This window comes from Pyrus communis, chromosome 17, assembly GCF_041283825.1.
Source record: "Pyrus communis isolate YQ-2024b chromosome 17, ASM4128382v1, whole genome shotgun sequence".
NCBI lineage: Eukaryota > Viridiplantae > Streptophyta > Magnoliopsida > Rosales > Rosaceae > Pyrus > Pyrus communis.
In genome coordinates this window covers 6,159,797-6,187,475 of record NC_142581.1, presented here as the reverse complement: position 1 = coordinate 6,187,475, position 27,679 = coordinate 6,159,797, and the positions used below count along the sequence as shown (strand labels likewise).

Sequence of the window (27,679 nt, the reverse complement as noted above, 5' to 3'; positions counted from 1 at the left end):
ACAATGATATGTGAAGGGTGTGGTTGTCATTGTGGGTGAATGGTGGGGTCCATGTTGGGATAGGGACTCGTGGAAAATAGGGCAAGGTTATTTTGGTAAACGTGGTTTTGGCGCTCAACTGAACTTGAGCAAAAAATAATTTTAGGAGGCAGATTGCAAAACGTGGAGGGAGAATAGGGCTAATTAAAAGGGCTCGTTTCCAAAATCTATGGAATTTGTAAAGTGTTAAAGTAATTTATGCCCCGAAATGCGGAACAGTATGTTATATGTTTTATATAAGTGGGTAAAAGTTTTATTTTTTAAGTATTTCTATTTGTATAATAATTAATGTATGTGACCATATTTCAGGCACACTAAAAAAATCTTTACAATTGGAGGTTTTGAGTTTGTAACTCGCTACTGGTGTGGAAGTCGGACTTATGGCGAGAGTGAGGTAGAAATGCCTTTGTGAATCTACCGTCCTCCGAAACGAGTGAATAACCGTAACTTGTCACCAGTCGTTCTCCTTATAATAAAAAATAAAAATCTGCATTGGATTGATCTCCCTCTAAGACTGTAGATCGGTTACCGGTAAAATAGTTAAAAGACAACAAATCATTGGTTGCTTGAATCTTTACAATTTTGTTGCTTCTTGTGGTGAATATTTGATTAGATTCTTTATTAGGTACTCACGAGGCCCACAGACTTGTGCAAGATTCTGCCAGTAAGTATCATGGACCCAAAACTGAACTCTGAAGCCCAAATAATTGGAGCTCAAAGCCCAAAGCCTCTCCAACAATCTGGTCTTCATGGAGAAAACAGAAAAGTGGCTGTTTCAAACTGATTGAGAACACTGCAGTTCAGTTAGATAAACTTGGATATTGCTTCTTGTTAGGGCTAGGGGTGAGTTCGGTTTCTTAGAATCGGTTTTTGTCAAAATGAAAATCAAAGCGAAATTACTATTCAGCTCAATTCGATTCGGTTTACGTAAATTATATTTCGGTTTGGTTTGATTTTCAAATTTTTTTTTTTCAATTCAGTTCAATTTCGGGTTTTTTTTCGAAACAAAAATAAAAACTCTTTTTAACCTAAAAATTGGAGAGAAAGTAAAGAAAAAACAATCTAGGTAATAAGATTTTCACAAGTTTGGGCCAAAAGCTGGGTTTTTCTAACCTTGGATTGAAATTAGACTATTCGTTGGCTTAGAATTGGTAAAGAAATCCAGTTTGGTTTTTGTACCACAAAAATCGAAATTGACAATTTTTTTTTTTGTTTCGGCCGGATTTTCAATCCATTTGGTTTGTTTGTTTTTTTTTAATTATTTTTTTTTACTTCAGTTTGATACTTGGACCTTTTTTTTTTCTTTTCAGTTTTCGATTTTTCGAGCCTAGCCCTATTGCATGCCAATGAAAAATAACTTGTGTTTCGATTACTATACATGACATTTTGTTATTGGTCTCATATGTCACAGTGCTATTCTCAGGAGTGTAGATAAGTCTCTTCTACAAGTTGACATATATGAAGATCATGGTCTTTAACATCACAAATAAGAGAACCTTAAAATTTCAAACTTCCAGCAATCAACTAACTAAACTGGAGTTTCGTTTAACACAATGGATTGCTCACGTGAAGAATACATCTATCCCATAATCCAAGCGCGCTCATCAGAACTCAATTCTAGTTGTTAATACATGCATATGCTGCACAATGCATCTGCGGTCCAATTATACTACGGAGAAATGGAATAAAAATAAAATATCTGCTCTAAATCTCCACACATAGTAAACGGAATTTCATGTTATTTTCATCAAGAATGAAATTTAACAAAAAAAAAATATGGCATGATAACGAAGCAAAACAAATAACAAAAACATTAACAGTAGACTTAACATGAATCAAACAACAATTTGCCAATTTTGTTTTTGACAATGGTTGAAGAAAAATTAGAAGGGTGATTCATTCGTCTCAATTCCAACCTGCATTGCTCTTCCCTCAATATATGAGAGCCATTTGTTTTAGATTTCAATTAATACCACACATTCGTGCTGCACCCAATATACAGAAAAACGATAAAAGAACAAAAAAAATAAAAAATAAAAAATAAAAATCATGTGGCATTCAGTGGCCTCATTTTTCACGTGGGTTGGCATGTAGTAGTCAACCAACTTTTAATGTGGCAATTGATCGAGTGGCGCCATCTTTTCATCTACATACATACATACATAAACATACGTACATACATATACACATACATACATACATACATATATATATATATATATAGGGTTTGGCAAGCTGAGATGATCAGCACCTTGAGCCATGCTAATGATGATGACAATTAATACTTTGTATTCAAAACATTACTTAACGCACCATACAGTTACTCCATGATCCATATGCTGTGCATAATTGAGCTGAATTTTACTGCACTATGGTAAAAGTTGGAGAAGAAGGCTTCAAAAGCAAGAGATTCTCTCTTGCAACCATGCATAATCTTAATGATGTCAATTCTTTTATTAAACACTGACTACATGTTCAAAAAACATACTACAGGTACAATATACTTTTCTCCAATTCAAAAAGTGAACCATTGGTATAATATTTCTTAAGTGATCTGTCTCTGATTACAAGGCATCCAATGTACCCAACAAAAACAAAACTAAACATACAACCCACCTCTTCCTCCATCAAAAACAAGGGAAAACCAAACCCTAGATGCCTTATATCTTTGTCGCATCTTATTGCCATGTAATATAAAGTGTAAAAGCTTAAAGCAATCAATTTTAAAAAAAAAATACTGTTTTACATAATTAAGAGAATAATATACAATCTTTGGATACTGTTTTTAGTCTGTGCAAGCAATGAAAATACAGTGGTTCTAATTCTAAAGAAATTAAATCCATCGATCATCTAGCAATACAGTAAATTTATAAATAACTTCGATAATATATATTTATCAAGAAAAAGCATTTAAAAACAGTACTGATCATTACTCATCAGAACATGAACGGCGTTGCTGAAAAATCTGCAGGTATTATCATAGGCGCGATGTTTCTCCTGATGAAAATATTGCGTACAAATGCACAAATTAAACTTCCATAAATTAAAAATGTATATCGATATGTTAAATATATATACATATATATATATATGTGTGTGTGTGTGTGTGTGTGTGTGTGTGTGTGTGTAACCTGAAGAAAAATCAAACATACTGTAATAACATATTTACCTGGAGTAGTACTGAAAATCATCACTAGAAGTATAACTGAAACTCGGAGCTTTGGCCTTTGGACGAGGAGCTTTGGCCGATGCCATCTTCTCAGACTGAAGGTTACCCTCATAACCTGAAACAACCCCATCCTCTGAGATTGTAACAAGAGCTGGCTTCCATTGATGACCACTCCCAGATTTGGAGCTTCTCCCATGGGTTGATCTCGTCATCCGATCTCGGGTTCGCGACGACGAAGAGCGGTAACACGATCCCAACTCCAAGAGGAACTTCATTATTCTGGTTAGGTTTGGCTCGGGAGAAAACTCAAGTATATATGCCCTGTGATTTTGTCAAGGTATGACATTTAATCGGTTTTTTTAGCTTGTATTTATAGGGAGAGAGATAAGGTTAGGATTTGTGACGCTGACGTGCAGTGTCTATTTTCTGAAATCTTAATGGATTTTATGTTAATGTGTTGAGTTGTCATCTTATCTACGTAATCTGAAGGGGTCCTAATACGTTTGGTTTGCCTAATCCAATTGTTAATTACACCTTCCACAGGTACTGTGCACCTCTTAATTGCTACTTATTACAATGAACAATGAAGCTAATTTGGAAATCCGTTCACGTAATAGTTATTCCTTGATTATCGTTACGTACTATATTAGCCATGGTAATTAATTAGGATAATTACTATGTTAGGTATTGGATGGAGCCCGTCTATATTTGAATTTCAGTTTTGGACAAAATTTATGGGACTTTTATTCTTTTTTGTAATCTTTTCTTTTTTATCTTGTGGTCCTTAAATAATATCTTAACAAGAAGATTCCACAACATTAAGTTAAAGATTAACTTGATTATTATTTTTATTTTGCTTCTTAATATCTTTAAAATTGTTGTAAAGAAAAATAATTAATTCGAGAGAAAATTAAGGAGTTTTTATCGGAAAATTTCATGATTAAAAATTTCCTCCATTACAAGGATTATTGTCCCTTTCTAGATTCCTCCCCATCAAGTATACAAAGAGAACACTCATCTAGTTGATAATTGCTCATTTGAATCACTCGATCACATTATCTTTTGTCTTTGAGGGACCGTTACATTTTTTTATTGTCAATTAATTTTATAATGAAACTCCAAATTCTTTCAACTTTTAATAACTTTTCTGAATTGTTTTAGTCTTGCAATCGGTTAGTCTCTATTTGTTTGGGTTTTAACCCTACTCATTTAAAGGAAATTTCAGTACAAATACCGTATTGTTGGAATATAAAGTATTTAATTTTTAAGATTAAGTACCTAAAACTCCCTAACATTTTGGTGTGATTCCAAACTAGTCCCAACCTTTTCAAACATTTCAAAAGAGTATAGGAAATATCACTTCCCTTAAGTCCCAAGAGAATGTGGTTGTCAATTTTTAATAAATAAAAGACGGTCAATGCGTTTTGTTTCAATCTGTTTGTTGGTGCTAATTATGGAGAGGGAAGGATAAGGGTATGTGAGAAGGAGATAGAGAATTTTAGAATGTTGAGACTAATTTGACCATGAATTGACGTCATTAATTTGAGATTTGTCCAGACCATAAAAAAATATGACCAAGAATGCCACATAAGCACTTAACGGTTCCCTTAACTTGGGACTAAATGAAAGTAATATGTCCTATATGTTAGCTATTTTTTTGAAATGTTTAAAAATGTTGAAACTAATTTAGAATTATATCAAAAATTAACAGAATTTGCACATTGCTACAAAATTTGGTGACCACCCACCCAAATTGTTGTTGGGCCCCTATCTGCACATTGAAATCTTGTTGGTCTACCAATTGGTTGGCATGGGCCTTATAGATTTAAGGCCGAACATAGTGGTTGAAGAAGAAAAAATTATCTATGTCGACAGAAAAATAAAAATTAATATCTATCAAAAGTAAATGAATAAAATGCCACTCTATGGAGGGAACCACCGACACATCTCCACCACAAAATGTTGCTAGAAAAAGAATTAGAGTGAAGGTCTATCGTGTTGCACTGATCATCGCATCCTACACAACAACAATGGCAGTTTATGCATTTTTTTATCAAAGATTTTATTCCTAACAACAATGAGAGCCTCAAGGAAAAACGAATATGAAAGATTGTCCCTCCCAACCTCCAAGTCTTGTTGGCTTAATTGATCGAGCTTAAATATGAGGACGAATGCATGCATGTTTAAATGTGTCGTCTGTCTGTCGAAGGACTTCATTCATTAACGCAACAAATGTGAGTTAATCAATTGACAAAGGTACGTAGTATGCATGCTCTCTTATTCTTAAATTTGAATCACATATTTGTGCATTAGAAGGTCCAATTTATCAGTACTTGACTCATTTTGATAGTTAAACGCTAAATCCGGGTCGGGTTTTGCTCTAATATCATGAAAAAAGTTGAGGCTTCGCCATAAAATTAATTAGTAATAATTGTTTTCTTCATAAATTGGCAATATATGAGATAGTCCAAGAAAACCTAATAATTGAGAGACTATATAATTGAGAGATTATTAGGTTTTCTTGTTGAGGATGTGAATCTCACGTAAAATAATTAAGGTAATTATATATATATATATATATACATACATATATATATATACATACATATATATATATATATATATATATATATATATATATATATTAGATTGATGGGTAGGGTGAAAATCACTATGCGTAGATGAGTTATATTTCACATAAATTAAGCAAGCAGAATTGCCTAATTGTTTTGACGTGGCATAAATGTCGTCTTACCCTACTGAATTATCTTTTCAAGGTACATACATTACCATCTTCTTCAATCGTTCCACTACAAACAGAATAGAGTTCGAGAGTTCTGGGTATTGTTTCTCTTCATGGTTCTCATCATATGTCTGGATTGGGGTGGGAATAATCTGCACATCGCATATTGTGATCACTAAGCACATGTTCTCCACAGGTAATCTATAACGTACTAATAAAATACACATGTTATAACATAAATGAATCGATAACGTACCACGTGACAATATAACTGTCATTAATCCTTTAATTAATTTAAAATTTTAATTAGTTTCTGCATACTATAGACCAAACAAAGTAAAAAAAAGTTTTAGAGTCGATGGAGACAAGACGTACGTTACACTTGCACATAATACAATTCCCTTTACCCTAGCCAGGAACCATGTGAAATCTAAATCACAAGATTTTCGTCAGATTGTCAAAGTAAAGTGAGAGTGACATGTCTCTTATATATGTACAGCAGCCGGCAGTTTAGCCAAAGCCCCAGTACAGCTTTTCCAGCAACAAATTATTCCGGAGAAAAATATGAAACTGATTTTCATGAATCATCATCGATGGTTCAAACCAGAATCGAAATAACTCCATTGTTTTCTTTTTGTAGTTTTCTTACCGTCTAAATGCATGAAGAATACATATATAATGGTCTCCGCACTAATACGTACGTCCTCTATCATAATTATTGGTATGAATTTATAATGACTGAATTTCTTTGGTTGTCCTTAGCATGCACGATCAGAAGCATGCAACTGAGTTGTGGATGTCAATTAGGATAGTTTTGTTCACACACTTATTTTTATTTCTCCTGCATTCTTATTAATTTTTTGTCATTGATTTTCTCTAATTCATTCGATCCGACGACCGAAAATTGAGAGGGATGTGTGATAAGTAAAAATAGATGTGTGGATAGCACTACCCTCAAATAAATGTGCAAATAAGTCAACTATGTTGTGGCCTAAATTTAATTGAAGAAGAGAGAGAGTGCATCAGCATAGAGAACAAAAAGAGAGGTGTAGGGGAAATTTTGTATGTGTCTTTTCCTCTTAACTTGCATTTATTTTTAGTAATTAAACATAATGGGTTTACTTACAAGTAAGAAAACCTAAGATTTTCCAAACTACATATAGTAATCCTAAATACAATCTACTAGGAATTATTACACAATCGCACATGTGCTATGATCCATACCACAACAAATTAAGTCCTAGCAAGAACATAAAATTAAACAACTATATGTAGAGAGACTTGTACACTACTACCGAATTCAACATTTGATATCAAATTTAATGGCGAGTGACAATGTATTTTTCGGTCACCAAATAACAAATAGAACGAGACAATTAGTTTGACATACGTTGTGTATGTATATATTAAACCTAAATGATCTTATATAATTCATAGTTTGACAATATAACAAAATAAATTATTCTCTGTTTGAAAATTTAATGTATAGTTAAGTATTATACTACACGTAATTAAAGATGAAGAACGACCCGAGTAGGGTATTGTACATAGTTATTCTTCTTGGTTACGGTCAACCCTAGTGAGCCATTATATATATACAATCCATGCATTTTAGTATTTTTTAGGGTTTCCCTCTGTTCAAACACTGCAAAGGACAAACCCATTTCAGCCTAAATAAGCTTGTTTAGTTTTTTGCACCTTCCCCCTCGTGGAATTCAATCCCTTTACTCTCAATCAATCATTTAGCAACAACTCCTTTTTTTTTTTTCCTTGCCGTTTTTAAATAAAGACTAACATTTTTCAAAGGTTTATGCAAATATTCCATTGTCTTTAACCCTTATGGGAGTGACATCTATGTGAGATAATCAAATTTTGTCCTTGTGGGTAGAGGTCTAATTTGTTTTTTCCCCTGGCTTCACATGGCGCAAGAAACCAAGTTGAACTCTCATATGCATCGTGTATACAAGTGGAAGGAATGGGTAAGCATCACAAAACTCAATGGCAAATCCATACTAATTCAATTTTAATGTTAAATTATTGTTGTGGTTTGTCTTAAATCATACTGCATGAACACTAATTCGACAAAAGACTGGCCGGCGAAGACAGCTTCTTTAACCTACTCTTTACTCTCTTCAACAGAAGTGGCCACAATAACTAGTCTCTTAAGAAAATGAAAGGGTGCGAAGTAATAATTAGCAATATGCCAAATTTGGTTGGAGAGTTAGCCCTAGCAGAGCTCCATCTATGCAAATTCATTAGATTCTTTTAATTATAGTGTGAGTAGTCGTAAGTTAGCAATACCAACATAAGATATAATTTGGATTATATGAATTGACTCAGTTCCTAATACTACGTGCTTGACGATATCAATAATTTGCGATGTGTGCGTATCACACTACTTCATCTTGTATGCTCTATCTTGATAAATTTCACTAATTCATCAGACACTACCATGTTTTTTTTTTTTTTAATCTGAGTATGCCTCGAAATTGAGATCTCATTCATTAAAGGGGAGAGAAAAACTTGTAGCCAGTAGATCAGAGATCGTTACAAACTCATGTAATTCATCTCTCACATAATCTTTCTTGTTCTTATAGACTTTTCCGATCCTTTAGCTAGCTCACTCTATATCATTTAACATACCACTAAATTCACACGTATGCAACTTATTTAATTTGTACGGAGAATTCAAGAGAAATGTTAATCTACAATCATACGTGCAGCTAATTATCAATGTACTCTTGTCATTTTATTATGAATCTGAAAGTCCTTTTGCATATACACTGTATTTATATATGGATAATTAGGGATATATCTTCTCTCTCTAGTCTCTTAGTATATATATGGTTTAAAGTAGCAGATGAGCTATAGCTCTCAACTCTCTGCGTCTGTGCATGTCTCAGAGACAGAAACACACCTAATACACAAAAGCCATGGACAGCTTTCCATTAGCCAAATACCTCCCATATTTCTCAACCTAGAAACTCGCATATACCAACAAGATAAAACCCTAGCTCTTCAATCCCATCCACCAATCTTCGCCGGACGCGTGTCTGACGCCCCAAATATCTCTTTCCCGTCTTCCTCCCTCCTGAAATTCCTAATTTGTCACATACCTCCAATAATCAACAGCAATGAAAACTGAAGTTCGAGGAAGCGTTACCTCCATTTCTCTCCAAAATCCAAGTACTGCTCTCCTCACCACCTCTCAGGGCACGTCTCTCACCGGTGCGCTTACCGGGTGTCTCGGAAGCCTCGACGGGGCATGTATTGAGAAGCTACTACTTCACTGTGCAAGTGCCCTAGAGAGCAATGATGTGACCTTGGCTCAACAAGTGATGTGGGTGCTCAACAATGTTGCCTCTTCTGTTGGTGACCCTAACCAAAGGCTCACCTCATGGATCTTGAGGGCACTAATTTCAAGAGCCTCAAAGGTTTGCCCTACACCTATGAATTTTAATGGAAGCAGTAGCACTAGTACCATTCCGAGTAGGTTGATGTCGGTGACCGAGCTAGCCGGGTATGTTGATCTAATCCCATGGCACCGATTCGGATATTGTGCATCGAATAGTGCAATTTTTAAGGCAATTCAAGGGTGCCCAAAAGTTCATATCTTAGATTTTAGCATCACTCATTGTATGCAATGGCCTACTTTAATAGATGCATTGGCCAAAAGGCCTGAGGGTCCTCCTTTGCTTAGAGTCACTGTGCCTAATTGGAGGCCACAAGTCCCTCCTTTGCTCAATGTTTCAAGCGAAGAAGTTGGTCTTCGTTTGGGGAATTTCTCTAGGTTTAGAGATGTCCCTTTTGAGTTCAATGTGATTGAAAACTCATCCTCTTTGGAATTGCTAGTTACCACTGAATTAAACCCTTCCTCACTAGACCTCCGGGAAGATGAGGTTTTGGTTGTGAATTGTCAAAATTGGTTACGCTATCTTTCCGATGAGCCACGTGGTGGTATCCCTGGCCATCAAGATGGTTCGATGCGCAACACTTTCCTTAACACGATTAGATCCCTTAACCCTAGAATCATAGTTGTGGTAGATGAAGATTCTGATCTTAGTGCACCAAGTCTTAGCTCAAGAATAACAACTTGTTTTAATTATCTTTGGATACCCTTTGATTCCTTGGAAACATTCTTGCCCAAAGATAGTACCCAAAGGATGGATTATGAATCTGATGTTGGTCACAAAATTGAAAACATTATTGGTTTTGAAGGGCACCAAAGAATAGAGAGGTTGGAGTCAGGTGTCACAATGTCACAAAGATTGAGAAACATTGGTTTTTCAAGTATCATATTTTGTGAAGAGACTGCTAGGGAAGTCAAGGCCTTGCTAGATGAACATGCAAGTGGTTGGGGCATGAAACGTGAAGAAGATATGTTGGTGCTCACATGGAAGGGACACAACTCAGTTTTTGCCACAGCTTGGGTCCCAAATCCAAATGGGTTGCTAATTGAGGATTAACTCGGTGTTTGTGTGGCCTGAAGTGATTTCCTTACTCTCGTTTACTCATTCTACTTTCTCTTTGGTTTTGTCCCTTGATTCTCTTATGAGTGCAGAAAAAGAAACGAGGAGTGTGAAAACCATTTCCTCTATAAAACATGTTACCATGCAAGTGAAGTTACTGCAGTGGTCCAGGAGATTAAAGGAGAGGTAATGAAATGACAAAGCTCTGCGTGGTTACTTTTTTCTCTTCGTCAAAAAGCTGGAAATGAGCACAAGACAAAAAGGAAAACGGCAGGCATTTTGTGGAAAAATAAATTTCACGAGCACTTTGTTTTGAAGCTTTAGCTAGCTATGATCTGTCACATGAAAGGCGAAAGAGAGACATGTTCTTGTCTGTTGTATTGTATTAAGACAAAATCTAGCACTTTATGCAGGCTTTTGTTCCATAGGGCTACGTACTGTGAAATTAACTTTTTTAGCCTTTTATTTGATAATTAATAATGTAATTGTCCCCTCAAGAATTGCTATTTCTGGTACTATTTCACACTAGAAGTGGAAAAGTGAAAGGAATGGCTTGGTGGCTAGTTCTTTTTCTTACTCAAATTAGTAACTAAGTACTTCTTATTACATTTTTTTTTAATAAATGGTACTTCTTATTAAATTAGGTTTGCATGTTTCAGTAAGATCAACTTGTGTTAAATGAAAACATCATGTAACCTAGAAGTAGGGCTGGAAAAAAAAAACCGAATTTCCCGAACCCGATCCGAAATTCCTTGAACTCGACCTGAAAAAAAACCAAACCCGAAAATCCCAAAACTTCGGTAACCCGAACTGAAATAGTCCGAAACTTTTGGTACGGTATTCGGTTTTGATAGACCTTTAGTTCGGTAATCCCGAACCGAACAACTATATTAATATATAATATGTATTTAATTTAAATTAAAAATTATAAACTATCTGGACCGTTGGATTGGTTGAGATTTAATCTCAACCATCCAATCCAAGTTATAGGGTTTCACACTCTCACATTTCTCACCAAAGCCTCAACCCTCAACCCTCAACCCTCTCATCTCTCTCGAGTTCTCACTTCTTTGACTCTGTTCTCTCCTCTGCCTCTACATTTCTGAGGTCAGTGGATACGACTACTGCCATAACAGTTGCCTCTTCATGTCATGCCGCTGTTGCCCTTTTTTCCCTCTCTTCTTCCTCCTTTGTATCTTTTCGATTCCCAAAACCCCAAAATAGCTCTTCTTTCATATGCGTCGTCTCTGCTCAACACAAATCCTCCGTTCTTCACCACAAGCTTCGCCCACCTGCCATCTCCGCATCGGAGAAAAAACCATCATTTCAGGTCTTCATGATTAAATATGTGGTTTTTTTGGGTTGTAGTCTTTTCTCAAAATAATAATAATAATAATAATAATAATAATGGGTTGTAATCTGATTCTTTATTTGATTTGAATTTTGTTTTGGGATCTGTTTGTTTGATTATTTTGAGCTTTTTACAGAATTTTTATTTTTAATTTTGTTTTGAATTGCAGAGTGATGGTGCAATTTGGCTTCGTATGAATTGGATTTGGGCATGAAGGATCAATCCAGATCTGTCCCGATATCCCGAAAAAAATTTTGGGCATCCCGAAGTTCAGGAATCTTAGAAATTCGGTTCGGTTTTGAGATTTGAAATCCCATTCCGAAATATTTCGGTTTGGAAATCGGGATGATGGTTTTGGTTCGATATCCCATACCGAACCAGCCATACCTAGTATTGGTCGTGCATCCAGTTACTGGTTTGCGGCCCAAGTGAGACAATCATTCACGCACGTGCGGGTAACTATCAGTAGTCGATGAACGTGGACAAACAGTTGTAAGCTCTTATGGTTTGAACAATTAATGAGTAATATAAGAATATAGGCATGCGCATATGAACGAAAGTGTACAAGTGTAAAAAGAGAAATCAAACAAGGACCACCACACCTTTTTATTTCATGAGTAAACATCTTTGTTCTTGATCCTAGAATCAAAATGACCGCAATCCAAATACCTCATATTAATTTGTTATCGTTAGTACCTATTTCGTGTCTCAACTAGTTAGACTCATGCTCCTTGAATCCTGATTACATGAACAATTTCAATTCAAACATGGATTTGATTCACACTTCATGTTCTGAGAAATATTTACCATCCGAAAAGAGGAGTTTTAGTAAATTGTTGAGTTTCAAAATCACTATATTCACTAAAAGGGTCTTGCAACTAAAAATCTAGAATGTATGAGTTAGTGACAATGGGAAACATGATGTTGCAAATCGCATTCCCGCACAACAACATTGTGCGCCCCTTATCGTTCTCGCGTAGTGTTTGCAACTACTTTCTTTTAGTTCAAACTGGATAGAAGGTCTGCTTTTCATTTCTGATGGAGCTTCAAGTATGGTTTACAAAACTTTTGTGTCAACATCTAAGTATTCTTTTTTTAAATAAATCTTCTAAGACTATTCTATTCTAGGGAAATAGATTTGAAATCAAACGCCACGATCAATTTTTTTTTCTTTTGTAAATTCAGAATTTATTAGGAGAGAAAAAAAAAAATAGAAGAAAGGAAAAAAAAGAACTAAAATACTAGCAGTTTAAAAGGAACTGCGGACAGCTACAACACGAGCTGAGTAAAATCCCTCAGAAGAACAGCACGCAAGCTTCAAGAAGAGACATTCACTCCATAAAAATATGCAAGTTATCAAGGCTTTTGGTCCATGCAATTCAATTTACTTCTAATAATTATTAGAAGTAAATTGAATTGCATTATTAGAAGTAAATTGATTTGCAAGGACCAAGGTAGAGGGATAATTTCCACGCTATTAAAAAGAAAACCCATCCAATAAAATCTTACCAAGAAAGCCCAAGACAAATCTTTCCACACTTTGTCATCAAATGTCTGATCAATTTGCCTAACACACATTTACAACATTGGAATACTGTTCAAACTAAAATATGGGGTTTGAATTACTAAAAATAAATTGGTTACATGGTCAGGAGTTGGAATTTGATTCTCTCATTGTCATTGACCGAAAAAGAATTTGATTCTCCGGGTCCTCTCTTGTATAATATTTGCTGCATTTATTTCTACTCTTTAGTTTGATAGAAAAATATAACTACAGTTTAAGGAAAATAAATCATAATTAAGAATATAACCCATCCAATAAAATCTTACCAAGAAAGCCCAAGACAAATCTTCCCACACTTTATCATCAAATGTCTGATCAATTCGCCTAACACGCCTAAAACACATTTACATCACTGGAATATTGTTCAAACTAAAATATGGGGTTTGAATTACTAAAAATAAATTGGTTACATGATCAGGAGTTGGAATTTGATTCTCCAAGAATATAAATAATAATTAAGAAAAAGAAATCCGACCTGCCGGATTCGAACCAGCGACCTAAGGATGGCTGAGAGCATATTTACCCACTACAGTCCTCCGCTCTACCAACTGAGCTAAGGTCGGATTGGTGGTAAAAGCAGTACCAGGTATTTATATCGATATATACAATAGGTTTTTGGGCCCTTACGAATCCTACAATGGTGGGCCCTATTAAATTGTATGTTGGTGAAAGATTACTGCAAAAAAAGTTGGTAATTTTCGTAATGTAATGAGATGAAATTGAAGTTTCCATATTGGTGTGATTTTTCCTTTGTGTTTTTTCCTTGGTGATTTTGATACGGTGACATAGTGTGCATACAAATGTGTCAAATAAAGTGGGAGAACATATTGGAAGAAATTTTTTGAGATGTGGACATTTTGGATACACAATTTAGCATCTCCCTTATGAGAATTAGGAAACTAAAAGGTTGTATGGCAAAGAGTTTGTGTAGTTTATCTCATTTGACTCATAAAGCTTGTGAGTAACTCATATAATTTTATGAGTCAGCTTGAGTTTGGTTCAGGCTCAGCTTGTTCGTTAAAGTTTGGTTTATAAAAATTAAACTTTTGGATCTTATATTTAAAATAAGGGGGTTTTAGATCCAGGTTAAAAAACATAGATGATTTTTAGGAGTGATTCCAATTACCTAATTATATGTATTTATTTTTTTAATGCTCATTTTATATTTTCTAAAATATTAAAAATCAATTAAAATCTTCAAATATTATGCATTTTCAACCCCAAAAAATATAATTAATATCATATAACAAAATATATATATATATATATATATATATATATATTGACATAAATCTATATGCAAATCATTCTACCCTAACTCAAGTAACAAATATACGAATGTATATCATACCTATAAGTAAGATATGAAACCTAACTAAAAGGTAGAAAAAAACATCATATATCTACAAGCAAGACACATGAATCTTACTTGATTATAAAAAAGAATCTGTCATATAGGTAGATAAATATAATTAACCTATGATATAGGTTGATTATAAAAATAAAATCTATAAATGGGGTTTAAAACGGGATAAAGAACAAGAAAGAACAAAAAAAATAAATGATCAAAGAGATAATTAGGAAGAAATTTGATTTTTATAATAAATCTTATCATTGAAGAGATAATTATTGATAATAAAATAATAAGATTTAAGGAATTGGACTTATTTTAATAAATTGGACTATTCCTAATTTGGTTCAAAAAATTGAACCTATATCGAGCTTAGAGTCATAAAACTTATATTAGTGTAGTTAAAATCTAAAAAATGTACGACGACTCAAACTAAAACTCGAATTTGTTTCACAATTGAACTTAACAAAGCCACCCGAGAAGCTCAAGCTTCGTTCACAAACGAATCAGGCCGAGCTTAAAAATTCATTTGAGCCGAGTTTGAGCATTTAGATATACGAGTTTTATTCGACAAGACCCACTACATATAAGTGGAGTCCTCCGAACCCACCCCTACTAACAAATGTCCAAATAGCATCCCACCAAAACAAAATAAATAATTAGAAAGGAAATCTGACATGGTCCCCATGTACAAATAACAAATCCTTGCTAGAAAGGGAAGTTTAAACCAATTAATAAAGTAGTGGATAGGGGAGAGAACTAATAGGTGCATTGCACTGCACATCTACAGAGAGACTTGCAGCTATCAACGTGGAATAAAAACCAAAGGGAGGGAGGGAAAGCAGCAGCCAGCAACACAAAGCTTCACTTCCAAAACCTAATGGTCTGGTCCTCCCCCCAAACCCCAAAGGAATAATCCCAATTCCGGCATTAATAATTATCCACCAATAGCATATACTTTCACCTAATAAATAAATAAATAAATTTCCTAAGCTTATAGATGCACTTTCTCTGGAAATGTCAGAATTAGGCTAGTGGTATACTGATAGTAACACACGCTTCAACCGCTCTCTCTTCTCTAAAAATCCCAGTTGAGAACCACCACATTGCTTCTGCCTGAACCAATAGCATCCAATTTTTTTTTTTTTGCCGTCACTAAAGTCCCAGACTCGTTCCCTTTGTCTTCTTCCCCATTGAGAATATGGATTTGTGTCCCCTTCGTCCTCCTCCTCCTCCCTCCTCCCCATTTGGCCTCCTCACCTCTCTCCCTCTGTCTATGCTGCACCCTTAAAAAGATTACTTCTTTTGCTCTTCTGATTGCAAGTCCCAAAAAATAACTCTTGATTTGAAGTGGGTTTTTGTTTTTAACCTTTTTATTCAGTTTGTTATGGAAGTTCATTGTGAACTTGAAGTTGAAGTCAATGGGGAAGAGTCTTTCATGGTGGACAAGGTTATAATTCTGTGCTTGGCAAATTGTTTCAACTCCATTTTTTTACAGAAAAGTTCCATATTTTTTTTATCTGGATTACTCTCCATTTTATCCATCATGCCTGCTGAATTGCATGAATATTCCCTTTTTAATGGCAAAATCCCATCTTTTTCTTTTGTCCAAATGTAATTATTTGATAACATTTTGTGCTTGAATTGTGAAGTTTTGCTGATGAACTTTACCTGGGTTACTTTCCATTTATCCACCATGGCTGATGGATTGCAAAGATTCATCCTTTTCCCCCCACCATTTAATTCAAACACCTATATTGCATTGATGTGGGTCATGAACTCATGGCTGCCTTGGCTTTTTCTTCTTCTGGTTCTGTCTTTTTATTAAACAAGTTGCATGCCTTTTTCATTTTCTTCATTCTCTCTCATTTATTGCTGCTGTTATGGGGGGCTCAAATGTTCACTTCTGTTGAGATGGGGGGTGATTGACAGACATAGCCCTCAACGTCACCACAATTTATTGCATATAACGACCTCTTTGCTTTCTTTGGTACCTTCTGGTGTAGAATGTAGATTCCCAAATTTTATTGTATTTTGTTTCTTTTCCAATTCAATGTCTTCATTCTTTTGGTGGGTTTTCTGCGTTCTTGTGTTTATTGAGTTTCTTGTTTACTTGCTTGTTAAGAAGCCGAAGATCTTGCGTAACATTTTTCTCAGTAATTTACTGTTCTTGTTTTTACTTACTTTTTAATGGCTTTCAGCAAATGGTGTTAATTCTGGTTTTTCTGACCATTTTTGCAGAGAATTCTTGCCTCCTACTCTGGCAAATTGAGCAAATTACTTGGAAAATCAAAAGCCTCCTCAGGAAATCTTAAAGTGGTATTCCATGACTTTCCGGGAGGAGCGGAGAGTTTCGAGCTGATTTCGAGGTTCTGTTACAACAATGGCAGCATTTACATAACTCCTTCCAACATTTCCCTCCTTTACTGCGCTGCGCAGTTCATGGAAATGAACAATTCTGTCGCCAGAAAACATAATTTGTTAGAAAAAGCAGAGAAATCATTTCAAGATATCAGGTATTGGTCATGGTCTGAGCTTTTGACGGCTTTGAAGCAGTGCCAGGATTTGCTTCCGGTTGCGAATTCTTTGAGTCTAGTTGAGAAATGCTTGGATACCCTCATTGCGAGATTGCCTTTGACAAGCGAAGCAAGTCCTTGTCCTTCGACTTCATCCCCCGATAGCTCTGGTATTCGGTTTTCATGTGATACTAGAAGCACTGAGAGTTTGAAAGCTAGCTTCTCTTGCGCACCCTGGTGGTTCGAGGATCTTCTAGTTTTAGGTCCAAATTTGCTTGAAATGCTTGTCAAGGCCATGGTTTCGCGAAAACTCGATCATGTTATCATTAGTAGGTTCCTCTTTTATTACCAGAAATCGAAGTTTTACACGGTCAAATCTGAAACCAAGCGCACCATTGCTGAAACGGTCATTGAGATGCTGTATATGCTTGATCAGAGCTGTGTTTCTTGCAAGAGCTTATTCGGGATTCTACATGTTTCGCTGAATTTTAACTTAAACAGAAGTATCAGGAATAAGTTGGAGAATATGATTGGTTCACAACTAGATAAAGCAACATTGGACAATTTGCTTGTTCCATCCCCACAAGGAATCAATTACTTGTATGATGTCAATCTTGTTCTAAGGTTCTTGAAATCATTTCTGCGTGATGGAGGAACATGTCAAGCGTCTCCAATCCGATTAAGGAAAGTTTCTGGCTTGGTTGATTTGTATATAGCAGAAGTAGCCCCAGATCCTTGTTTGAAGCATTCAAAGTTTCTGGCTTTAGCTATCGCCCTGCCGGATTCGGCAAGAGACTCCTATGATGAGCTCTACCATGCCATAGACATGTATATACAGGTATTGGATTCGTCTCAAGGAAATCTTTGTTCTTGTAACTTTTGTTTCGATTACTTATGATCCAATAATTCACATAGCACATTTGGAGAAAACTAACATCATTGAGCATATTTTGAACTTGTTTTTTATCTGCTTTGTCATAGGTGCACGCAGGATTGTCCGAAGACAAAAAGATGAAAATATGTTGTGTGCTGAACTATGAGAAGCTCTCGGCAGAGACTTGTATACACCTTTCAAAGAACACAAAATTTCCATCAAAATCTGCAGTCCAAGCTCTTGTCTCTCAGCAATCCAAGCTCAAAAAGTTACTCCAAACAACCAACAACTTTAATTCCTATGCCACCTCCCCTTATAGCGCCACCACTGAGGCAAAAAATTGGGGACTAAGGAAAGATGATGCCAACGAACAAAATGTGCTTTACGCCGGAAAACTCGATCTCTCAACTGACAACGAGAAGCTCAGAGCACATTTGCAAGGCATGCAATGCAGGGTCATGGAATTGGAGAAAGTTTGCAAGAAAATGCAATCTCAAATGGCAAAGTTTACAAAATTGAAAGCATCAAGCCACAGCCATACAAGATCATTGCCCAAACTTTGTTCATGATACCAGTTTTGCATTTCATTCCATTAGTTTTAAGCATTATCCCATATTTGTATATAGCCCAAGGAAATTGTTTTTCTTCTTATTTTTACATGTTTTTAGCAGATTTTTCTTCCTTTGCTGCATAACTAAAGTTGTTTCAGTTAGAGAGATTGTAAAATCTTTGGTTGTACAGTTACATAAAGAGAACTTCTGTTGATTCATTTCTTTTTTATTGATGGTCCCTCTGCTACTTTCCTATAGTGCTCTGGGTAGATGGGACTAAATGCAAGGTTAAGTCATTTTCTTCCAGTCACTCCCACGCTTCTGGAATGCAAGCTGGCAACCATATATTCTGCATGAACATATGAGGGTAAGTGAAAGCTGATCATCTTTTATGACATACTTTTCTGTTTTGAGTTACCGGATTTTGCAGATGAACTAGGGCAGTTTGTTCATACCACCTGGGAGAGGAGAGATAATGACACATTATTAGTTACTTTCCAATAGTTTTTTTTTACAGAAAAATATATAGACATGACATACTATGTAATCGAGATGTCGACAATATGAACATCTCAATAATCGATAACATGTCGATATTAAGTGGTTGGACATGCCACGTGATCAGGCAGCCTGACTTAAATTTTTTTCACCAGAAATATATTATATCATCACGTGAGCGATGAGTTCCCTAGGGCCATGGACTCAGAGAGATGACAACATCTGAAAGTTTCTGTTAGTGAAATAGCCCCTCTTTGCCTAATTAACGCATCGATGTCACCACCATTACTACTACCGTCGTTTATCATCATCATCGTTAATGTGTTCTAAAGATTCTAGAAGACTAATTTTCTTTGTCATATGGCTTCAATTATATGTCAACTAATAAAACAAACAACAAAAGTTAATCAAGAGTAAGATATATCAAAAGTCGAGTGTAGTTGCTATTGACTTGCCCTAAAAACGATGGAAGTATTAAGTATACAAATTTTACCACGTGGTCCACTTATATCCGCAAGTCTTGTATATGCCAAGAAAGACACCTGTTGGCTGTTGACATGAACAATTATGTTCCCCTTAGATTCCTCAACAGTCTTCACCTAATTAACCAATTGCCAAACCCTCAATTCCATGAGATTTTGATTAAGAAATTATAACTACAATGTAGTTCAGTATTTTACAAAATACAATATATATTTATTAACGTGATCTGTGAGGAAAATGATGCCTTGGTAACAACTTGACCAGCTGCTCACTTCTATAATTCTTTTGGGTTGATGATCCCCAGCAGTCAGAAGTATGGTTCAAAACCATGCATTTCTGTGCTTTTTATGAACTAATAAAGGGGCACATCATATTTGATGAAGGATAGAATGCACATCAAATTTGATAAAGGATAAAATTTTGGTACATTATATTTTATGAAGTTTTGATATCGGGCATTTTTTTCTATACAATTTTATCAGGAGAAGAAGGGATTCAATTTGAGACTTAAAGTGGATGAGTAAATGCTTAACGAGTTATAATCTCTTGAATTATAATATTGTTACAATTTAAGATTTAATATAAGCTACTTGACTTAGTCATATCTTGTGGTTTATTGTTTAACGAGAGAGAGGTGATTCGAACTTATGAGAATGCGGAGAGTTGTCCCTCATCGGAAAGTTTAAGTAACATTTATATGGACTTATAAGAGTTAGACTACTTCACCCATTGTCATTTGACTGTCGAGTGGAACCTCAAATTTTCCTTTATGGTAGTAGAGCAAATTAGTCCATGTGTAAAACTTGATGGTTGCATGCACGCCGAGTAATATTGTTCTCTTATTTGACTTGAATGTGGCCGCATGTGAAGCGTGTATAAAAAAGTTAAACAATTTTGCGCACAAACATATAATGAAATTGATATAGATGGAACTTTAATTTCTTTCATAACATGTAACATTCTTTTGAATACGAGCAAAAAAATACTACTAAACTAAAAACTAATAGTTTATCAGATTTACATAACGTAATATGCAGGATTACTATTCACGTTGGACATGAATTGTGTGGTCAATGGTGTTATAGGTAGGTTGTCCGGGTCAAGCTCTCAAATCTTGATGAAACCAAGATGACATATCATGTGAACGAAGAGACAAAATCCCACAAAAGCCTTTTACTTAAACGCCACTTTACTACTACTTCCCAATCCCTTCAACTTTTCTTGGGTTTAATTATAAATCAACCAGAATTATAATACACGGACATGGGAATTTCAATGAAGAAAACTGACTTTTTCAGTGTTATTATTTCATTGCACGTACATGGATACCTTTCCATGGAAGCAACACTTCTTGACTAGATTTCGTGAAGCAATGTTGACAATAAATTTCGCATTAATAATAAGAGAGATTTTTATAAGCTTATAAGAGGTTGGACTATTCTCTTTATTGTCAATTGATCTTATAGTGACACCTCAACTTTCTTCAAGCAGTCTATTTAATAAAATAAAATAAAATTTTCATTATAATCCTTGAACAAAGGTCACTTTCAGATTAAAACCTTGTCAAGTTAAAGAAATTAACTCTAGTCTTTGACATTCAATTGAATTTTCAAATATCAATTAGGTTGTACTTATTATTGAGTTTTTTTTTTTTTTTTTGTATGTAGGTTATTTATTGATTCCTATAAACAATTAAAATGTAATATATTACTGATACTTATTATTAAGTTAGCATAATAAGAAAGTCATATGTTTTCATCTATTCTTTCTTGTGCTTAAATTTCACCATACATATGGATATGTATATTACGTACCTATATATATATATATATATATATTTAAATATTCCATTTACATACTGAGCATTCATACTGAAACTTATGTACAAATTTGTATCGATACGTTGCAATACTATGGTACTTATATGCTTACGTACGAATATTTCCGCACCTATTTTATTTTTTTTCTTTTGTATTGATGTTGATTTTGCTCATATAAATTTGTCGGTGCTCATAAATATTGAATTCGTTTTTTTTTAATTATAAGAATTTGAATTTTGAAGACAATTTTATTTATTAATATGATTAGACCTAAAAAAAATGAAAATACCTTAATTACGAATGGGTGGAGAATTTATGATAAGTTTGTAAATAATACATGTGGTACTTAAATACGGTAAGTTTTTGAAATAGAAACTTAAATTACATTTAGAAAATCATTCAGGTTAAAATCTAAGAAGAATCTTTATTAAGGCTCTATTTAAAAACCCCTTTAATAAATTGTAAGATTGTTTTGACAACAAATTTCTCGTAAGATTATTTGACACAAGCGGTAATGGAGAGAACATAATCAAACACAAAAAGCTGATGCATGATAATTAAATACAATGCACAAAATATTTATGAATCTGTGAAAGAAGCTGAGGTTCGATTATTCACTCTTAGATCCGGGCCTCCATGCCCATACCAGTTATTCCTTCGTGAATGAAGAAGCAGTAATAGCTCCACCCCCAGTTTGCATGGCTCACTTCTTGTGCTAATAATCCTTTGGTAGTGCAAATATCTGATCCATTAATCGTGGAATAATTTTTAATGATTATGCTTAAGAACGCAAGGCCTCATCCCATTACCATCCATGAAAACTTTTGAGGACATTGGATTAGTTGCATCTAATTAATGTTACCTCTTTATTAGATTAATGTACGAGTATAATCAAGACACCATCAAGAACGGGCGCGTCAAGAAAATTGAGAACGAACATATAAAAAGAAATTTAAAGAATGGGCAGATCGGCAAAATTAAGAACGAAGGAACCAAAATAAATTTGGTTCATTTCTCCATTTATGCATGTTATCTTTGTGTAGAAACCATGCTAATCTTCTCTGTATTATTTCAATTTTATCAGACGTCATCTCTAGGACAAGCTTTAATTGTTGGACATTATTGACCACTCAAAATGGTGTTATTCTGCCATTTAGTACTATAGTCTAATGACATTCCTCTTCACTTGTAAGTGAGAGGTTTTAGGTTCGGTTTTCGCCAAAGGCGAATTTGAATCACATTGTTATGGCTAGCCTAGTATAAGGCTTAACCCACTCTTCTACCCAATTAGTGTTAGACAATATTTTTTGTTAAAAAGAAAAAGAAAAAAAACACAGTGTTATTCTTCATTTGTAAGTGAGAGGTTTTAGGTTTGGTTTTCCCCAAAGGCGAATTTGAATCACATTGTTATGGCTAGCCCAGTATAAGGCTTAACTCATTCTTCTACCCAATTAGTGTTAGACAATATCGTTTGTTAAAAAGAAAAAAAAAAACACAGTGATATTCTTTAGTTTGTCGGACCCCAAGCCCAATCACTAAAAAAAGAGTAATTGTGTATGCACTCAAGTTTTGGTTCTCAACACATTTTTTTTTTTTTTTTTTTTTGGAACTTAACTTATAAACTTCTAGAGAGAGAGAGAGAGAGAAAGAGAGAGAGAGAAAAAAAAAAAGAACACTCATAACTTCTTTTAACTTCACACTTAACTTCTAAACATAACCTTACTAAACTATAAAAAACCAGTGTTATTCTTTAGTTTGTCGGGCCCTAAGCCCAATCACTAAAAAACATTTAGTACTTGGGCCTTTGTTTGCAAATGAAAAATGAGTAATTTTGTATGCACTCAAGTTTTGTTTCTGAATGCATTTATTTTTCTTTGGAACTTAACTTCTAAACTTTTAAAAAGAAAAGAAAAAAAAGAAAAGAAAAGAATACTCGTAACTTCTTTTAACTTTTTTGGACACTTAACTTCTTAACTTATAAACCTAACCTTACTTATATACAAGGAGACCTATAACTTAGGTAATGGATATTAATCTAGTGATCTTGCTAATGATTTGTCAAATTTTTATTGATATGCAGTACCACCCAATCCCACATCTTTTGTATATATTTGTATAACCAGTAAATGGATTTTATGTATTTAACATCGTCCAATCACATTTTTTGGTATATATTAGTCAAGCCAGTCAAATGGCTTTTTTAAGAATTTAACACCAAAAAATATTGGAGCGTGAAAGCTTAAATATTAAATATCACATGACTTTTAGATTAAAAACAAGCATTTTATTCTAATACATATTGAAAAATCAAACAAGAAACTATTATAAATTCCACTGTGTTAGTGGCTAATAAACATCCAGCATGTATGGATGTCTGTGTTATGTCTTTAAATGGGATCGATAATCACTGATAGGATTCGATTCTTTGCTCTTGTGTCTGGAGCTCCATGCCCATCACCATATTGGTATATGCATTGGGAAATCCGAGCAAGGTTTCTTGCTGCTTTTACAAATTGCTTAGTAAATGGAGTAGCAGAAGCTCCATCTTTGTTCAGCTTCTTCCAACTATTTTCAACCAAATTACTTATATATTGACGAGCAGATTCCTCAGAAATATGCAGACTGCCACGCATCATGCATGAGATTGAGTTCGCAGTTTCTCCTCTCTCCACTTCTGCCTGCAGTGTGGAAACAAATTAATATATAGAATATTAATAGTTTTCAACCCTCCCCTTAATAATAATAAAATTTAAAAAAAGTACATACTGCCGAAGTACTCAAATCATTGGAAAGCCGGAAAATAAGAGATGGCCAACGCAAGAGACTGTGGTGATTCTCTAAGCATTCAAGTGCTTGCTTTGTGATCTTTGGGTTGAGGAGAAAGTATGTATGAACTAAGAATACCACCCCTGAGACTGATATCCATGCATTGTCAATAAATTCTTCAAATGTGGGTGTGTGCTTGTTATAGCATCACGTTGTCTCCTTTAGAAATGCTTTGCACAAATCAGCCCACTGAGATATATAGAATTCAAAAGATTGCACTTAATTAATATTGAAAACTGAAGTTATAATTTAATTGGAGAACAAAATGATATTACTAATGTAGAAAGAAAAAAAATGGACTACTTTGTACATATTCTCCAGTACAGTAATAGTTAGATTGTGTGTCAATAAGGTGGTTAATTTTATATGTCTAAGTAGCATTACACACACACACACACACACATATATATATATTGATATATGATATATGAATGTAATGTACAGACCACTTTTGTGACATAAGGGAGGACATTTTCTCCTTGCTTCTTTAGAGTGTCATAAACCATCTTATTCACTGTGTTATAAAGAGCTAGAAAACAAAGCTTCATGTAATCTGGAAGATTTTCTACAGCTTTGATATCCCATCTGAGTAGCACAAGTACGCAATGGAATGCCATAAGTAACTCTGAATTAAATGCATATTCAAAAGTAAATGATTGTGTATCGACTGTCTTTTTAATTTCTAACCTTTCAACAGCAGAAGTAAAAAGCTCTAGTTCATCCAGAGTACCATAAACATCATAGACATCATCAATGGTGGTTACTAGAGCAGCCACTTTTGTCAGCTCTTTCCTGACATGACTGTGCTGAGGTTCAAAGATGATTCCAACCGACCAAAAAAAGCACTCCATCAATCTGTCTCTGGTGAAGCTCAACTTTTCGGCTAAGCCCATATCCACCCACCACCTAAATGCAAGATTAATGAAGCAAACACTAATTGAATTAGGATAATGCTTATGCTCGTAAATATATAATTACCTTGATGGTTTAAAACATGTATACAGTTGTCCTCTAAGTGCTGTGTTTGATTCTCTATTCCCAAATATTGCACGTATAAAAGGAAAAATAATCACCTTGATACTTCTTGAAGATCCCTCTGGAGTGTGCATTGCACCCTGTTAAAATCTCGCTTGGCAATTTCAAGTAGCACCTTATTTGCATCTGGCCTTTTACTGTATGCCTCAATATACCATGTAGCTTCTAATCTTTGCATTCTATGGTGCAGTGGAAGTTCCAGTGCATGACTCACTTGTTCTGCTAGTCCATTGCTAACATTAAGTCCACTGAGGTTCTTGAGATAATTTGTTGAGAATGCAAGGCCCTCATCCAAGAGCCTCTCTCTTTCGAAAGCAAAATATGAAGCTTCATACAGACTCAAAATTCCTTTTACATCCTTGCAAAGCCATGCCTTGAAACTTCCATTATCATCCGTGAATCTCCTGAATACATCTGAGTTACATTCAAGTTATGACTAGAAGTACATTTGAAAGTTTTATGTCTAATGTCTTTATTTGTAGATTGTCTATCATTTATAACAATAAATAACAAAAAACTCACATATTACATACCTTGGGAGACCTGAAACCCATGTTGTCTAAGGAGCCTGAAGCTGAGAGCAGTGAGGTGGAGACTCTGGTATGTTCCTTGGCCATCAATATTGTTCAATATTTTAGTAAGGGCTCTTCTTATGTCATTTTCAAAGTGATATCCCAAACCTAACCGTTGGATATCATCAATGAACTCAAGTGCAGTCAGCATGTTGATATCATTATCATCATCATCATCGTAATCAATCGTACGCTTCACTTGCTCCTCTAGGAGCTTCCACCCATCTTTGTATAGTTTGTCCTACAAAAGTAGTTCAGTATAAGTAATACATCTTAATAAAACTTGTATCATGTATATTACAATTCCAGAGTCGGTCTAATGGCCTACGACTAATTACTTTGATCCTGTATTCAATTTAACTATATGCATGTGCAATTCAATATGTATAGGCAAAAGGCCTCATTTCAATCATTATAGAGCCATTCAACATGGAACAAAATTTTACGTTATGAGGATTGTGATTAATCTTCAAGGACTGAACAAAAGGCGAAAATGAACACCTAAGAGGGAAACAAATGTTGTCCGAATTAAAATCATATATAACCCCTAATCGATCAATCACATGCAGGGGGTTGTCATCAATCTTCAAGGACTGAACAAAATCGTAACTCCATATGCTTGGCTTGTAGGTGCCAGGGCATCGAAGAGGCGTGTTATTATGCATCACAGAAGCTACTTGAATGTATATGCCTGTGAATGATTTGATATCTATCAAAAGTGTGGACCTATATATAGGCAGTGATACCGCGTATATATGCTACTGCAGGTTCCATGCATCTTCTCAAGGTTTAGCTTTTAATGTCAGATTATATGATATTTCAATTGTTTATGTATTATACATCTTCACTTTGTCCCACGTGACATTTAATATTTCTACAATAGTAAAGATAATATATTAATCCACAGAGGCTCTAGAACAACCTACTCGGTTAGGTACTTTACCAACCCTAATTGTGGAGTTTTTCTTGTTAGTAGTATATACTGATATCCATGTGATTATGATAAAATATTGACAAGAAATAATATCTTCAAAGTAGAGTATAGCCTAATTACATGATTGACATAGAGAACAAAGAAAAAATAATATAATAAAATGACAGAAATCTACTCTTCACATTTTTATACTACATTTAAATTACCTCTTTATTATTGATGAGTCTTACCTTTATTGTAGAGATGATACAAATTTAACAAATATAACATTACTCAAATATTACAGTTGATATGTAGAAATAGATTCATGACAGATAAATTCTCATGCCTTATCATAAGGACGAGATATGAATTTTTATTGGGTAAATTAGATTTTACCCCCTCAGATTTGGGATCAATTTTAATTTCTTACAATATCTTTAAAACATTTCAATTTCATACATTTACTTATCATTTTATTTCAATTTCATACATCCGTTAGAAAATCTGTTAAGTAAACCGTTAAACGATGACGTGACAAATATGGGATCCACATTTATGTTGGTGTGGCTGACACATTTGTGCCATGTGGCAAGAAAAATAATTTTTTATGTATTTTAAATATAATAATATTTACCTATTAAAAAAAGAAAAAACCCAAACAAACCCAGAAACCCCCGACCGACTTCTCTATCTCCTACCTCTTCACCTCCTATCTCTTCTATCTCCCAAGACCCACTCCTCCCTCTTCACCCCCCGACCCACCTTCAGCTTGCTTCTCGTTGCTCTCCTCGATGAAATTCTGACCCATCTTCATCAAGAACATGGAGCTCGGCTTGAACTCGGTCAGTCTTCCGCCCCCGCTATCTTTGTTGAAATGCGGCTCTTCAATTTCGATTCCACCG

At 34.7% G+C, this 27,679-nt stretch overlaps 2 protein-coding genes, 2 long non-coding RNA genes, 2 other non-coding genes and 1 pseudogene across 8 annotated transcripts; 3 read left to right on the top strand and 4 right to left on the bottom strand.

The window, feature by feature from the left end:
• Positions 1–2,733: 2,733 nt before the first annotated feature.
• LOC148689324 (uncharacterized) lies at positions 2,734–3,549 on the bottom strand. The gene is made up of 2 exons (XR_015958808.1): positions 3,209–3,549; positions 2,734–3,036 (listed from the first exon to the last, which is right to left on the bottom strand). It is a non-coding gene; the product is annotated as an uncharacterized LOC148689324 (long non-coding RNA).
• Positions 3,550–8,738: 5,189 nt separating this feature from the next.
• Positions 8,739–11,060, top strand: LOC137749278 (scarecrow-like protein 32 pseudogene; annotated as a pseudogene). Its single transcript, XR_015958272.1, has 2 exons — positions 8,739–10,959; positions 11,007–11,060. The product of XR_015958272.1 is annotated as a scarecrow-like protein 32 pseudogene (transcript).
• A 393-nt stretch (positions 11,061–11,453) lies between these two features.
• LOC137749194 (uncharacterized) lies at positions 11,454–12,408 on the top strand. Its single transcript, XR_011070188.2, has 2 exons — positions 11,454–11,750; positions 11,941–12,408. It is a non-coding gene; the product is annotated as an uncharacterized LOC137749194 (long non-coding RNA).
• A 1,396-nt stretch (positions 12,409–13,804) lies between these two features.
• TRNAY-GUA (transfer RNA tyrosine (anticodon GUA)) lies at positions 13,805–13,898 on the bottom strand. Its single transcript has 2 exons — positions 13,862–13,898; positions 13,805–13,840 (listed from the first exon to the last, which is right to left on the bottom strand). It is a non-coding gene; the product is annotated as a tRNA-Tyr (tRNA).
• Positions 13,899–15,415: 1,517 nt separating this feature from the next.
• On the top strand, positions 15,416–18,845 carry LOC137749220 (BTB/POZ domain-containing protein At3g22104). Its single transcript, XM_068489331.2, has 3 exons — positions 15,416–16,136; positions 16,928–18,040; positions 18,184–18,845. The coding sequence occupies exons 1-3, from the start codon at positions 16,074–16,076 to the stop codon at positions 18,643–18,645; spliced, it is 1,638 nt and encodes a 545-aa protein (XP_068345432.2). The 5' UTR covers positions 15,416–16,073; the 3' UTR covers positions 18,646–18,845.
• Positions 18,846–22,425: 3,580 nt separating this feature from the next.
• On the bottom strand, positions 22,426–22,528 carry LOC137709589 (U6 spliceosomal RNA). The gene has a single exon (XR_011064881.2). It is a non-coding gene; the product is annotated as a U6 spliceosomal RNA (small nuclear RNA).
• A 1,162-nt stretch (positions 22,529–23,690) lies between these two features.
• LOC137709183 (tricyclene synthase EBOS, chloroplastic-like) lies at positions 23,691–26,549 on the bottom strand. 2 transcript variants are annotated; one of them, XR_015958225.1, is made up of 7 exons: positions 26,425–26,549; positions 25,823–26,102; positions 25,328–25,703; positions 24,942–25,160; positions 24,701–24,839; positions 24,195–24,443; positions 23,965–24,106 (listed from the first exon to the last, which is right to left on the bottom strand). XR_015958225.1 is itself a non-coding variant. In XM_088688685.1 (6 exons), exons 1-6 carry the CDS (start codon positions 26,524–26,526, stop codon positions 23,816–23,818), a joined length of 1,407 nt encoding a protein of 468 aa, XP_088544811.1. In that variant the 5' UTR covers positions 26,527–26,549; the 3' UTR covers positions 23,691–23,815. The 2 variants fall into 2 exon arrangements, 1 of the variants encoding a protein (XP_088544811.1); XM_088688685.1 differs by lacking the exon at positions 24,195–24,443 and having other exon boundaries at positions 23,691–24,106.
• Positions 26,550–27,679: the final 1,130 nt, after the last annotated feature.